General features: G+C 48.4%; 1 protein-coding gene across 1 annotated transcript; it reads left to right on the forward strand.

Annotated features, from left to right (window-relative positions):
• The first annotated feature begins 11,429 nt into the window (after positions 1-11,429).
• CCL19 (C-C motif chemokine ligand 19) lies at positions 11,430-13,208 on the forward strand. The gene is made up of 4 exons (XM_006098731.3): positions 11,430-11,681; positions 12,416-12,542; positions 12,755-12,848; positions 12,936-13,208. The coding sequence occupies exons 1-4, from the start codon at positions 11,621-11,623 to the stop codon at positions 12,954-12,956; spliced, it is 303 nt and encodes a 100-aa protein (XP_006098793.1). The 5' UTR covers positions 11,430-11,620; the 3' UTR covers positions 12,957-13,208.
• The last annotated feature ends 2,804 nt before the right edge of the window (positions 13,209-16,012 follow it).

Genomic DNA, 16,012 nt, shown 5'->3' on the forward strand with positions numbered 1-16,012 from the left:
TAGAATCGGTTCCCTGGGCCACTGGTGTGTGGAATTTGCACACTTTCCCCATGTCTGCGTGGGTCACCTCAGGGTACTTGGGTTGCCATCCCCATCCCAAAGCTTCGCAGGTGAGGTAAAGTGGCGTCTAAATTGCCCCAGTCTCAGCGAGCGTGGGTGTGTGATGCACCCCGCGATGGAATGACACCCTGTCCAGGATGGGTTTCCGCCTTGCACCCCGGAGCTGCCAGGGGAGGCTCTGGACCCCTGCCACCCTGACCTGGTGTAAGAGGGTTGGACTTTCTTAAATATTATATGCGCAGCTCATTTATTTCAGCATTGTTAATATTAGAAGTGTTTTGGGTCTTTTTTTAGAAGTTTGGTGATGTTTTGTGACTAGAAATATGCCCTGGGAACTTAACTCTTGTTTATCTCAATTAGCCTGCGGTAAAGTTGGTTTTGTTGCTTGTTTCTGTTAGGTCACAGTTTCCAAGAACCTATCGATGGCCTTAAGTGAGGACTTACTGTACACCTGGCGCGCACACACACACACACACACACACACACACACACATACTTACACACACATGCACACACACACACACAGGAGTGATGGGTATAACAGTCAGGGACAGCCCCACGGACACAACTCAGGATATGGACACACATTTATCTATTCAGCACCTGCTTACTGAGCATCTGGTCTACACACAATCATTCACTCCCCTGGACCCGTACCCCCACCATGCACTTGGTTGACTTCTAGGCCCAGTTTCTCCCTTCCCCAATGGCTACAATGCCCTCCCTCCACAAGATCTCCTGCCCCTGGATTTGGTCAGACCAGAGAGTTCACAGTTGGCCTGGCTCTTTGAAGGAGGGTGGGAAGAGATTTGTCCAGGGCTCACACTGAACCAGGGACCCCACAGAGGGGACTAGGCTGGGCGGAGGGTGGGCTAGCTGCCACCTGTAGCACACTGAGCTCTGTATATGTGGTCAGAAATGGTTTTAAACCTACCTCCCTGGACTCCAACCCTCCCACCCCCATTGGGTTGTCTAAACCAATGGCTTGGGAGTGGGTGCCTCAAACCATCCACCCAGGAAGCCTGTGTCTCCTCTTTGTGCCATAATAGTGGGTACCATCAGAAATAACACCCTGATGGCCCCCTCCTTCCCTTTTCACCTTCCTGACCTGTCAGTGGTGGGGAATTCCAGGACTTGGAACTTGGACCTCTTCTATCTATATCCACTCCCTAGAGATCACATTGTCTCATGGCTTTAAATACCATTCATATGCTCCCAAATTTGTGTCTTCAGCTAGAATCTCTTCCCTGAACTTTAGACTCATTTAACCAACTACCTCTTTCACATCTCCACTGATATGTTCAAAATGGAGCTTCAGCTTCAAAAGTCAAAACAAGCCCTAACCAGTTTGGCTCAGTAGATAGAGCGTCGGCCTGCGGACTGAAGGGTCCCGGGTTCAATTCCGGTCAAAGGCATGTACCTTGGTTGCGGGCACATCCCCAGTAGGGGGTGTGCAGGAGGCAACTGATCGATGTTTCTCTCTCATGATGTGTCTCTCTCATCAATGTTTCTAACTCTCTATCCCTCTCCCTTCCTCTCTGCAAAAAATCAATAAAATATATATTTTTTAAAAAGTCAAAACAAGGCTCCTGACTTTCCCACAAACCCACTCCTTGTAGTCATTCACATGTTGGCATATTTACTTCCATCCAGCGCATTGCTGAGGCCAAAAATGTTGCCGTATTCTTGCCTCTTCTTTCTTTTACATTTTATGCTGAATCCTTCGACAAAGCCCATTGGCTCTATCTTCAAAATATTTCCAGAATCTGACCACTTCTCACCAACTCTCAGCAGTTGCCTCCCACCTGGTCTTCGGGTTTCTGTTCTGGCACCACTTTGGTCTATTCTCCCTCTGACAGCCAGAGGGGGCCTTTAAAACATGTCAGATCATATGACACCTCTGTTCAAAACCCCCTAAGTGAGTAAAACAAACATAAAGCCTACAAAGCCCCACACTATCTGGCCCCTATTATTATCTGATAACATTAACTTCCTTTCTATTCCTCGAACACACCCTTGCCTCAACACCTTCACACTCACTGTTTTCTCTACCTCGAGCATCTTCCCCAGATCTCTGCAAGGCTCTCTCCCTCATCTACTTCCGATCACATCTCTGCTCAAATGTTATCAAAAAAGTCTTCCCCCTGGGCCAGTGTGGCTCAACGGTTGAGGGTCCACCCATGAACCAGGAGGTCACAGTTAGATTCCCAGTCAGGGCACATGCCTGGTTTGGGGGCTCAGTTCCCACTAGGGGGCGTGCAGGAGGTAGTCGATCAATGATTATCTTTCATTATTGATGTTTCTATCTCTCTCTTTCCCTTCCTCTCGCTGAAATAAATAAAAGCATATTTTGATTATCCTCCCAATACTCCCCATTCCTCTAGCCTTCTTTATTTTTCTTACTACAATTATTGCCATCTGATATACTGTATTTTTCTTGTTTGTTTCTTGCCTCCTTCGTTAGAATAAAAACACTGCAAAAGCAGGAATATCGCCCTAACCGGTTTGGCTCAGTGGATAAAGCGTCGGCCTGCGGACTGAATGGTCCCAGGTTCGATTCCAGTCGAGGGAATGTACCTTGGTTGCAGGCACATCCCCAGTGGGGGGTGTGCAGGAGGCGGCTGATCGATGTTTCTCTCTCATCGATGTTTCTAACTCTCTATCCCTCTCCCTTCCTCTCTGTAAAAAAAATCAATAAAATATATTTTTTTAAAAAGCAGGAATATCTGTTTGTTTTTTTAAATATATCCACTGGGCCAAACCAGCTAGGGCTGTTTGTTTGTTTTCTTAATTGCTGTATCCCGGTGCCAAGAACACTGTCTGGAACATAGAAGGCCCTCAATAAATATTTATTGAATAAATGTGGAACAAATGCCTTTTTAATTATTTCACTCTTCCTTGCCAGTTCTCAGGGTCTTTCACAAGCTTTCCAGGCAGATAGCATTACATTTTAATTGAAAACTCAACACCAGCTCTGCACTCTATCCTTGTATCAGGATCTTGGTGGGAAACAAAGGAAATGCTCAGAAATGTTTAATGGAAATGAAGTTAGTGAAGGGACCATTACAGAGGTGAGGGCAGGGTTCGATGTAGGCAGCCACTGCACATGATTAACATCGCTTCAAACCTCAGGCTGTCTCTCCTTTCTGACAAAGTGGACCTTAGAGGTACTGCCAGAAATTCTGCCCATTAAGACTTCCCTTCACCATGGTCTTTCAGGGCTATGCCTGAATGTGAGCAACTGTCTACTTCTGACTGGTGCCAGCATCCCTTAGAGACCCATCTGAAAATCAAGACTGTGCATTTTCTCCCTCTGTTAACTATTTATAGAAAACTTCTCCATAAAGGCCCAAGTATGATCAAAAGAAGAAGAAGACAATACAAATAGGAATCTGAGCCACCAGCCAATGCTTTCACCAGTCTCATGTGTACAATGTCTGTATAACAATGAATACTGCTGTGCACATCCAACTCTATGATTTGCTATAACTATACCCTTAGGTTGCATTGTCACTGGGTGATCACTAGTCTGAGTTTTAGACCAGGGCCCAGTGGCAAATCAGGAGTTGCTTTTTAAATAGGAAATAATCATTAGCAGAAGTGTAGCCTTACTCCAATAGCCAAAGAGACTTTGCTGGGACGCCTACAGCGCCCTTCTCTGCCACCGACAGCCTGAGGTTCACTGGACTTAAAATGCATAAGGTTCAAGCAGCAGGGCAACTTTCCATGGAGCCTAGACCTGCTGCCCACGCCTTCCTTGCTCTGACCTCATTCAAAACTATCAGCTTTATGTCATATCCAGTCAATATTTTGCAGCAGTAAACCAAAATATGGTATATGTTGCCTCCAAAATCCTTGTGCCTCCTTCTTCATGGTGAAGGTACAACATGTCCCAGACCATTGTTTTTCAGCTTTTCCCTCCCCCCCGATAGCCTAGAAGTTTCACCTATATGGCAGAATGCTGAATTTTTATAGGATTTCTTTCTCTCCCTCTGGCATACATGGGTCCATCTCAGGCATTTAAGATTATTGTAATTCTTAGAAGCATAATGGCATCAGTTTAAAGGACCAGTTTGATATTCTGTGGGATGTCAAGATTATATTATGATATCAGAGCAGGAAAGTTGCCATATCCCGAAGGTAGAACAGTGAAGGTGTATTGCTGTCATTCCAGTTGAAAAGGGCTGATATCAGTGGTCTTTAATTGATTATATAGAAAGAAGGCATGTGCTAGATTATTAGCTGTAATGTGCTGTACCAAGGGCTGCAGCATCTTTTACGTCTTTGAAGGTGCTCTAATTCGTGCAACTTCTCTAGCAATGCAGCGATGCTTTAGGTTTAGTATTGTAGGCAGGTACGAGGTGGGGCAAATACCGTTCAAAGGACTTCCACTGGTAGCATAATTTCCCTTACTCCATGGCCAAGGAACCAGTGTGGATATTTTGTTAATTATGAGATATACCAATTCCCACTATGCACTCTGAAACTAGAGAAATAACCACTGGAGACTCACTGTGAGATGTAACTGGATCAAGATCCTTCTATCACTTGACCTCCATAAAGCCTCATTCTGACTGGTAGACCACAATGAGGTTTTGGGTCCCCAAGTCTAGTATTATCACAATACAGTATCTAATAATCCCCCCCAATGTCTGACTATTTCCTGTTCCCCATTCATAGTCACCCTTGCAAATGGCTACAGATCTCTGTGGAGAAGGTATAGACGAGTGATTCTCAAAGTTTAGCATAGGTCAGAATCGCCAGAAAGGCCTGTGAAAACACAGGTTGCTGGGCCACTATCAGAGTTTCTGGTTCAGTGGAGTTGGGGCAGAGCCCAAGAATTTGTAGTTCTTGCAAGTTCCCAAGTGATGCTAATGCTGCTAATGCCAGGGACCACACTTTGAAAATCACTGACTAAAAGAAAGATTTATACAATCCACCTGTGAGAGAAACACAGGCCTTCCCCAACCCAATCAAGGGGCTTATAAAAGACTGCAAATCCTCAATATAATTTGCATCAGGTTACTCCTCATCAGACGTAGAAATTTTCCACTTATAGGGGTCAGGGAGGACGTCAGTAAGCTGTCCGTGGATGCTGTAATCATTTAGCTACTACCAGAGATCCTGTGGGCAAAGCATATTGATTACCACTTGTCCCTGCGGCTGGTATAGTAATTTCGTTCACCTTAGTGCTCATGGTTAGGTGCCAACAACATCTGTCCTCCACCACTCAAGGTGTCCGTTATTTATTCCTCTTTTTCTCTCCCCCTCCCCCTTATTCCCAGTCCCATCTCCCATCCTCATATCCTGCCTACTAAAAAGGCACTAGAAAGCTTTTCTTTTTTTTAATATATATTTTATTGATTTTTTTACAGAGAGGAAGGGAGAGGGATAGAGAGTTTAGACACATCGATCAGCTGCCTCCTGCACACTCCCCACTGGGGATGTGCCTGCAACCAAGGTACATGCCCTTGACCTGAATCGAACCTGGGACCTTTGAGTCTGCAGGCCGACGCTCTATCCGCTGAGCCAAACCGGTCAGGGGTAGAAAGCTTTTCAAAGAAGCTAGTGTTCCCCTCACCAATGTTCTTATTGCAGAGACGTCCATCTCTCTAACTTTTGCACTTGTTCCTCCACTTTGCTACTCAAAGTATCATCTAAGGACTGGCAGCACAGCATCACTTAGAAGTTTGATAGGAATGCAACAATTTGCCGAGGCCGGTTTGGCTCAGTGGATGGAGCGTCGGCCTGCGGACTGAAGGGTCCCGGGTTCGATTCCAGTCAAGGGCATGTGCCTGGGTTGCAGGCACTCCCCCAGTGGGGGATGTGCAGGAGGCAGCTGATCGATGTTTCTCTCTCATCGATGTTTCTAACTCTCTATCCCTCTCCCTTCCTCTCTGTAAAAAATCAATAAAAAAATAAAGATAAAATAAAAGGGGGAATTTTATTAAAAAAAAAAAGGAATGCAACAATTTAGGCTTCACCCCAGACCTACTGAATCAGAATCTACAGTTTATCAAGACCCCAGAATGAACCATATGCACCTCAAAGTCTAAGGAGCACTCCACAATATGTCAGTGAGGTTCTAGCATCTCAGCCTCCTTGATCATATTGAACCCAGGTTTCCAGTAACCAATCCAACAGACTATACCCAAATCCTGGGTGAGGACACTCGTATCAATAAATTTGTCCTCGCTGGTCCCCAGGATTCTTCCAATACAGTTGACAGCAGGAAGTTGTCCTCAGTGTATATACCAGGGGTGGGCAAACTTTTTGACTCAAGGGCCACAATGGGTTCTTAAACTGGACCGGAGGGCCGGAACAAAAGCATGGATGGAGTGTTTGTGTGAACTAATATAAATTCAAAGTAAACATCATTACATTTTTTTTTAGTTTTATTCATTTCAAACGGGCCCGATCCGGCCCGAGGGCCGTAGTTTGCCCACAGCTGGTATATACTCTTGTTCTTGGAGCACACCTGATACATTCCTGTCTAGGCCATATTAGAATCAAACTCTCGTTGTGGCTATGGAGACTGTGGAATGGTCAGGATGAGTGCTGAAGAGAAAATGCATGCCCCTTGCCAGGGAGCTATTAATAACTATTTTTTAAATATGTTTTTATTGATTTTTAGAAAGAGAGGAAGGGAGAGGGATAGAGAGATAGAAACATTGATGAGAAAGAAACATCAATCAGCTGCCTCCTACATGCCCCCTAATGGAGATTAAGCCCACAATGCAGGTGTGTGCCCTGACTGGGAATTGGCTCATGGATCATTGCTCAACCACTGAACCACACTGGCCAGGCTAATAACTTTTTTAATGATATGGAAGGCTGTATCATTCATAGTTTTCAGAAAGCGAGAGAGGGGGAATGTTCTTCTACCAGCCAAGAAGACTCAAATGGATTTGAAAGTCCAAATTCCGAGCTTTGTTCATCTCTGTCCAAATGCCCCTTACCAAGTCTCAGAGTCCTACTCCTTCTCAACAGCGCCCTTATTCCAGCATAAGGGATTTGGTGGGGTTGGGTAGTCACCTGGTGTTGCAACTCTATACCATATCATCAGGTCTTGGGCTTGATCCTTAGCCATATCTGCCATGTGGTCACATAAAATAAAGATGCCTTAAGAATTCCATAGAGATTGTTGGGATCGCCACCCAAACCTTAAGTTAGAAGTTCATGATCTTAACCTTATCTTTTTCTCGTGTAATTTTGCTAGCACAATCAGAAGCAGGCTGCCCAGCCGGGCTGGCATGGCTCAGTGGTTGAGTGTTGACCAGGAGGTCAAGGTTCAATTCCCAGTCAGGGCACATGCCAGGGTTGCAGGCTCTATCCCCAGTGGTGGGCGTGCAGGAGGCAGCCAACCAGTGATTCTCGCTCATCATTGATGTTTCTATGCCTCTCTCCCTCTCCCTTCCTCTCTGAAATCAATTTTTTAAAAATCACTCTTCTCTAAAAAAAAAGAAAAGAAAAGAAACAGGCTGCCTACCCAACAATATATGTAATCACCATTTGAAATCACCATTTGTGACCATAGCGGTCAAGTGCCTCGGCGTTTTATCTCATAATGCCTTTCCCTCCACCAGCATTCCACCCTAGACTGATGATAGTCTAAGTCAGCGGTTCTCAACCTGTGGGTTGCAACCCCTTTGGCGGTCGAACGACCATTTCACTGGGGTCGCCTAAGACCATCCTTCATATCAGATATTTACATTATGATCCATAACAGTAGCAACATTACAGTTATGAAGTAGCAACGAAAATGATTTTATGGTTGGGTCACAACATGAGGAACTGTATTTAAAGGGCCAGAAGGTTGAGAACCACTGGTAAGTGATTGCGATGCTTCTCATGCTCCAGATTATTAATATCTATTAGGTCGAAAGGGGGTCCAGGAGCTGATGCATGCCTCCACCAGGCAGATGGTGACGTAGATACTGGGCCCTTCCAAAATCCGTAACAGGCCAGTGCACCAGGTAAATGGTGACGCAGATACCGGTCCCGCCCTGGAATTCCTAACAGGTCAGCTACCAGACAGATGACGACACCTGGAAACCGTGACGACCCCCGCGGCGGGAACTCCCACAGCTCATGCTCCCCCGCCCTCACTGAACAGCTGTATAAAAAAAGCGCCCCCCTCCCTGTTGGTGTGGATTCACGTGCCCTGTCTTTGGGGTTCGTGGGTCGCCTGGGGACGCAGAAAAAAACCTCTCCTTCCTTCCTTTTCTGATCAACTCTCTTTATTTCCTACTCCGCCTCCTGAGCCACCTAACCTAACATTGTCCTCTTGTTCTATGCAAAGAAATGATCTGTGTGCTCATCAAACATATGAACAACCCAATCCTCGGATCCCATTTTGGGGGTCTATTTCCTGGGATCTCTTCTGGTACATTTACTGTATCTGCCAGGATCCTTGCACAAAACAGATGACATACTCTAAAAGTTTAACCAGAAAGATTTTAATAAAGAAACTATTTAAGAGGTGGGGATCAGGATTAAGGAACCAACGGGGGATGGTGAAACACTCAGGGTTTAACAAATACCGGGAAATTATTACCATACTAAGGCCTGAAGGAGTAAGAGGAAGGAACAGCGAGCCTTAGAGACAGACCAATGCAGAAGAGGCAGCCCCAAAGGATCTGTAATGGTCAATCAGTGCTTCTCACAGTTCAGCGCAGATAAGAGTCCCTGGAGGGTGTGTTAAAATGCAGATTACTCCAGTAGGTCTGGAGTAGGACCTGAGAATTTGCATTTCTAATAAGTCCCCAGGTGCTGCTGCTGTCAAAAGACCACTCGTTGAGAACAACTGCCCCAGAGGAAATTGTTCACTTTCAGAACTGCAGCAAGAGGAAGGGTTTGGGGAATTCATACCCCAACCTCTCTCTCCTACCACCCACTGATCTCCTGCTGCTGCCTCCTGTGGGCCAAATCCAAACAGAAGCTGGAAGGCAAGGGGCCTTGAGTAATGCTGTATGTAAAGGTCAGCCTTCCAGAGTACAGAGCAGGGCACAGAAGAGTGGAGAATGGGGTGGGGGTGGGGGTGGGATAAGTGGTACAAAAGAGACTAATCAGAACCACTGTAAGAAGAAGATGGATAGATCAATAGAAAGATAACTAGATGAATTAACTGACAAATCCTATAGAATAAAGAGGTAATATGCAAATTGACTGTTACACTCTCACACAAGATGGCCACCCCATGTGGTCACAAGATGGCCGGCAGGGGAGGGCAGTTGGGGGCGATCGGGCCAGCAGGGGAGCAGTTAGGCATCTATCAGGCTGACAGGGGAGTGGTTAGGGGGTGATCAAGCAGGCAGGCAAGCGGTTGGGAGCCAGCAGTCCTGGATTGTGAGAGAGATGTCCGACTGCTGGTTTAGACCCGATCCCTGTGGGGATTTCTGGCAGTCGGACATCCCCCGAAGGGTCCCAGATTGGAGAGGTGCAGGCTGGGCTGAGGGACAACCCCTCCCCCCAGTGCACGAATTTCATGCACCGGGCCTCTAGTATTTCCATAAAAGGGTACATTATAATAATGGTTAATATTTAATGAATGCTTATTACATGCCAGCCTAAACTAAGTCCTTTACTCAGATTACCTAATTTAATTTCAAGAAGTAGGTCTATTACCATTCCTGCTTTACAGGTAAGGACACTAAGATACAAAAACTGGATCATTCGCACATGGTCACACAGCTAGCAAGTGGTAGGATCTGAATCCCAACCCAGGTGTGCTCTCTGTGGAGTCGAACTCCTCTGTACTCATCTATGATCAACAGACAGGTGGTAGGCAGGCAATATAGAACAGGAGAAGAGTGTAAATTTTACAGCAAAATACACCTAGATTCAAGGCACTTGTTTGCTGTGTGACCCAGTACTCTAAGTCTCATTTCCCTTATGTGTAAAACAGAGATAATAATATGATAATAATAAAAATTACTTTATAGTTTTCTTGGGAAAGCTAAGCAAGACAATATTAGTAAAGTCCTTAATACGGACTATATTACTATATTGACTAGAAAATAGTAAACAAACACAAATGCTAATACTGCTACTATTATTATTGCTATTATTATTATTATTAATGATGGAAAGAAAGATAAGTTAAAAACTTATGAGGGAATCACCACCCCATCCGGAAGAGGGTCCAGAGCTTAGGTGGGCTGATTGAATGGGTATCCCACATATTAATTTCTCTCTCAAGGCCTTCTCTCCTGGCCTATCTCTAGTCTTTCTTGTAAGGATGGGAAATCACTTGTCCCCTTCCCCATCTGTCAATTCCTTGAAATTTGGAAATTTGTCTGAATATGAGCTGGCTAGCCCCTCTCCTTAGAAATCCCCTCTTGGTTCCCAGGATCGAGAGGAGGGGAAAAATGAAGGGGGCTATTCCGGGCCAGGCTCCCTCCAGCTGTTGCATTGACCCAGGTGTTGGACATGTGAAATTGATCAATAGAGAAAGGGGCAGAGTTCACTGAGCCAAGAAGTTGAATCCCAGAGGTCTGACATGTGGGATGCGGGTGCTGGGCCTCCTTCCAAGGTACATACCCTTTCAGCTCTGCTTGTCTCAAGGGAGGGCCTAGTTCCCACATGATGGATAGGCAGGCACTGTGATAATTTGGGGGCTGCCCCAGGCTCCATGCTTGTGCTGAGGGCACCAGGAAGCCTTCTTTCCCACCTGCACCAGAGAGAAGAACCACAAAAAACAGAACGAGGATGAGGGATAAACCTAGGGAAGGGGGCCCTAGCCGGTATTGTGCAGTGGTTAGAGCATCAGTTGTGCACCAAAGGGTCTCTGGTTCCATTCCCTGTCAAGGGCACGTACCTGGGTTTCAGGTTCCATCCCCACCCTCATTGGGGCATGGGCAGGAGGCAACCAATCAATGTGTCTCTCTCACACTGATATTTCTCTCTCCCCCACTCTCCTCTCCTCAATTTCTCCCCTCTCTCCCCGCCTCTCCTTCTCCTGCTCTCTCTCCCTATCCCCCCTCCCTTCCACTTTCTGAAAAATCAATGGGAAAAATATCCTCAAGTGAGGCTTAAGGACAACAACAAAAACGACCTAGGGAAGGGGGCACAACTCCTCACTCTGGCCCCCAATCCTGACCACCACCCCTGAAGGCCGGCTCTGTGGTTGATAATGCAAATGCCACCAATGAGACAATAGTGCACGCTCTCTCAAAGGAGCTAGTACACGGTCACATTCTGGCTAGACTGCTTAGATTCTCAGAGCTAAAGCCAAGGCTGCTGAGGGGGCGGGGGGGCGGGGGGAGAGGGAGGGAAAGAAGGGTCATATTCCCAGAAAGAGGTGGAGCTGGGGGGGGGGGGAGGGGGAATCCACAGAATGAATTTTGGAGGGGAATTTTTGACGAGATATAGTGAAAGTTCTTCTGTCCATAAATAGGAGGCAGGCGCAACCTCACACAGCCTTCCACACTCACATTTCCAGACGCCTGCACACTCCACATTTCAACTCCCAGCCCATCTCAGCCTCACGCAGCCTCCTGCAGGAGCTCAGAAACTCACACGCACACTCTCGCTGTCAGTCAGCCTTTGTTCACCCTCCATGGCATCCCATGCAGCCGCACTACTGGCCATCAGCCTGCTGGTCCTGTGGACCTCCCCTGGTAAGGCTGAGGGGAGGCTCGGGGGGAGGGCAGGGGAGAGGGGACATCTAGCCCTCAGACTGCTTGGCGCTGGGCATGCCGGACACTGCGAATTAGGTCTGCCTGGTTCAGTGAAGCTGGATGCCCTGCGTGTATGCCTGTGAGTGTGCGTATATCTGGGCTCCTGAATTCCAACGTGTGTCTGTCTCTTGATGTAACTGAGGGCCTCTGGCTGCCCCTGTCTCTGCAGGCTCTATTTCCTGCTGCCTCAGTATCCCAGGCAGAAGGAGATATATATGTGTGTGTGTGTGTGTGTGTGTGTGTGTGTGTGTGTGTGTGTGTATATATATATATATATATATATATATATATATACTTAAGGTGGGGAGAATGAGAGACATTGAGGCAGAATTAATAGTCAAAATATTTAACAATTCATAAGTCCTCTAACCCAGCCTTTTACCCACAACCACCCCTTCCCCATCAATTCAATGCTTTGACCAACATTAGCTCTTCATTTGTGGGAAAGTCAAGAAGCCCTGAGAGAGAGATTGGGGTGATGGGGCAGCAGGAAGGCATTTGCGGGGCTCCACACAGTAGTTGTTTACCAAACAGCTTAGAAGTATTTCAATATATTTAGCAACCAAGAGGGCCCCGCATACACACAGCTGTCCTGAATCCCAGTGAGGGCGGTGGCCTCCCTCCTCGGGGTCCCTATGCTCTAACACTACCTTCTTTGGCCTATGGCCACCCAGCTCAGGGTGGTGCCAACGACGCAGAAGACTGCTGCCTGTCTGTGGCCCTGCACCCTATTCCTGGGAACATTGTGCGAGCCTTTCGGTACCTCCACATCCAGGATGGCTGCAGAGTGCCTGCCGTTGTGTGAGTTGTGGAGAGGAGCGCATCACGCCTCACCTCCCACTCTACCCCCACCTCCTTATCTATCTCTTCTTCTTGCCAAGCGCAACCCCTTCAAGGAAGCCCCTGAAACAGTTTTGGGATGTGGTCCTCCGCCTCTGCCCCTCACACCTGGGCCTGCCAGGAAGCTGGGTTCCAGGGCTCCATTCTCTCTGACCTCTGACCTCTGACTCCAGGTTCACCACAAGGAAAGGTCGCAAGCTTTGCGCACCGCCAGACCAGCCCTGGGTGGACCGCATCATCCGGAGACTGCAGAAGAAAGCTGCCAAGGCAAGCCCGCCCTCCCGGCTGGCCTCCTCCCTCTGAGCCCCTGCCCCAGACCCCAGCCCAACACCTTCCCTCTCCTCCCTCCCCCAGAACAAGCGCCACAGCAGTTAGCCCCTGGCAGCCTCCAAGGGGGCCCTGTGTCTGAGTGAAGGGATGTGAACCACTGCCACCCTGGGGACCCAAGGACCAGAAGAGAGAACCAGACCATCAGCTCCTCTGCACCAGACCTGACAAAGCTGGGCAGGGCCTGGAGTGTCTGTGAGTGTGAGGGTGTGAGTGTGAGTGTGAGAGGGTGAGTGGCAGGAGCACAGTTTCTCCACACCCAGACTGCAATGCTTCCAATAAAGCCCACTGGTACCCACAGATTCGTCTGTTTGCTGTTTGTCCACGATGACCAGGGTAGAAAGGGGGAGATGGAATGGCAGGATCTATTTTCTTCCTTTTTTAAAAAATAAATAATTCTTTATTGTTGAAAGTACTATATATGTCCCCTTTTCTCCCATTGACACCCTCCAGTCCACCCTCATCACCACCACCCCAACCCCAGAGGCTTGCCACTCCATTGTCTGTGTCCATGGGCCAGGCATACATGCACACAAGGTCCTTGGTTGATTACCTCCCACCCACCCACCCTCCCCCACCTTCCCTCCAAGATCCCGCACTCTGTTCCACGCTTGGCAGGATCTACTTTCCACTCTGCAACCTGAGCAACCTTCTCATCAACCTCCACCTAATTCCCTGTATTCTCAGGATAAGCTGCCACAACCAGGGCTCCACCGCCTGTCTCCTCAAAAGCCTGTGACACTCCATGGTTCAGTGACACTAAACCTGTGTCAGCTCCCTGAACAAGCCAATCTCTCTCACACCTCCCAGCCTCAGCTCCCAAAGCTGTTCCAGCACCCAGGTGTCTCATGGATCAGGTGTCACTGGGGAAAGGGAGTTGTCAGGAACTTGCTCTCATGGCTAGAGGAGAGACCGGGACCCAGCTCTCCTGCCTGGGGAAGTACCCATCTCCCATGCCATTCCCTCTGTTTGGAACACTGGTCTCTCTCCTGTTCAGAGAACTTCCCATCTGGGTCTGGATGACTCCTCCTCCGGGAAGCATTTCTGACCCCGGGCTGGGGTTAGATACCTCCCTCTCTCCCAAGCTCCCAGGGACCCCTATCCCTCTCTCCTTATAGCACCCATCACACTGAGTTATAATGACTAGTTTGTCAGCCTTCCTGGACAGGGATTTTGTCTATTTGGTTCCCACTGTCTCCCTGGAGCTCAGCACGCTGCCTGGCACAAAGTAGTTATTCAAATATTTTTCTAGAAAATGAATAAATATGTGGAAAAGGCTTGACAGCCAGGTGTGAGGGTTCATCTGTCCATATAGACTCTAACCTCCAGGCCAGCTCTCCTCTCTTATCCAGTCTGGGCCAGGGCCAGCGCCAGCTGGGGTCACACTTTTCAGGGTACTGACAGACAAAACTGGGAGCCAGGAGTGAGAGATGGGAGAGAAGGAGGAGCAGCCAGGGAAGCCAGAGGTTCTGTCTGAAGGAAGCTCACCAACCCTTGAAGCCCATATGAGCTCCAGGGCTGAGGCAACAATGAGACCAGGAGGTCCACAGGGGAGGAATCTCGGCTCTGGGAGACGAAAGTCCTAGAACTCTCAGAGCATCCTAGGGCAGCTCTAGGGGGGTAACCTCTTGTGTGTGGGAAATCCTCTGGGGCAGCTGGCTGGCCTCCCACCCATGCCTCTGAGGTCCAGCTGGGAGCAGTAAATCTGTGCCGCTGGGGTCGAATGGCAGCTGGAACGCCAGACTGCGCATCCTCACCTGGCAAGAGTGGCCAACACTTTACCAGATATAACTCATCTGGTAACAAAACCAGGCCTGCACAGGCCTGGGCAGCCTGGGAAGGGGAGAAACAGTGAGAGGGCTGTGCCAGCCTGTGCTGCGCCAGCACGGCCAAGGGTGAACCTGAGGGGGGTCATTGAAGGACAAGAGAATACAGCTGGGGCTCGGTGGATCTCCCGAGCCTGGATGAGGACACAAAAGACCCAGCCTGCAAGTCGATGCTTTATTTCATAGTCTGATTAATACAAGCGTAGATTAACATGTATACAAATGTTCATGTTTTGGCAACACTTGCTGCACCTCCCACAGCCCATTAGCTACTTAGGAAGGAATTAGGGAGGGCTACAAGGTCAGGCTTAATCATGCTAGGAGAGCTCTGCCCTCCAGGCTGGGACTTGTTTGTGGCCCTGCCACAGGTCAGCCTGAGGCTTGACCCTAGAGCCCCTCCCTACACCAGCCCCGCCTCGCTGAGCTGAGAGCATGACAGCTTCTTCCCCCCTCTGCTCCCAGAAGCAGGTGTTTAAAACCTCGGATTTCTCAGGTCTTAAAGTTACAAGGAGTGGAAGGGATGGGGATTTTTCAAGAACACTGTTATGGCTGAGAAGTTTGGCTCTGCTGCCTGGGGGAAATTACCCATCCGTTCATGCATCCATGCATCCATCCACCTAATGTCCCTGCATCCATTAGACCTCCATCCATCCTCCCCCCGATCCACACATCCATCCATTAAACCATCCATCAAGTCAGCCAGCCATGGAGTTCAAAGGTCCCAGCTGTGAATAGCATTTGGATTCTATGCCCTGCACCCCAGCAGGCAGAGGACAAACATAGGTGTGAGGGGGGCACATTGCCTCAACTCCTTCTCAGTTCTCAGTGAAGCCACACAGAGGCCAGCTTACCACAAAGGCAGACACAGACTGTCCCTCCGGACCCTCAGGAGAACACGCAGATAGAGTAGGGGAGGGGAGGAAGGGAGGCCTGAGGAAGATGCTACCAGGACAGAGTCCCTGGACACTACTTCCCTGCCACTGCCACTGGGTGTTACAGGAATAGGCCTTGAGCTCGGTGCTCAGCCATCAATCCCACAATCCTTTTTCCGCCCCTCACTGTTCAATTCTAGGCAAGATTTTTCCTTACTCTCCGCCCCCTCAAAGCCTTAGTTCCCCCATCTGTCAGGTGTGTGTGGTGGGGCGGGGGGGGGGGGGGGGGGCTTTAAATTTTTATCCCTCCAAAGACTTGACTCATGAATCTCTGGGTCCCCCTGTGGTTCATATGGGCTTCCCCAAAGTCACACATGTTCATAAATGTCGCCACCTCCTGGGGCCA

This window comes from Myotis lucifugus, unplaced genomic scaffold (assembly GCF_000147115.1).
Source record: "Myotis lucifugus unplaced genomic scaffold, Myoluc2.0 scaffold_246, whole genome shotgun sequence".
In the NCBI taxonomy this organism is placed as follows: domain Eukaryota; kingdom Metazoa; phylum Chordata; class Mammalia; order Chiroptera; family Vespertilionidae; genus Myotis; species Myotis lucifugus.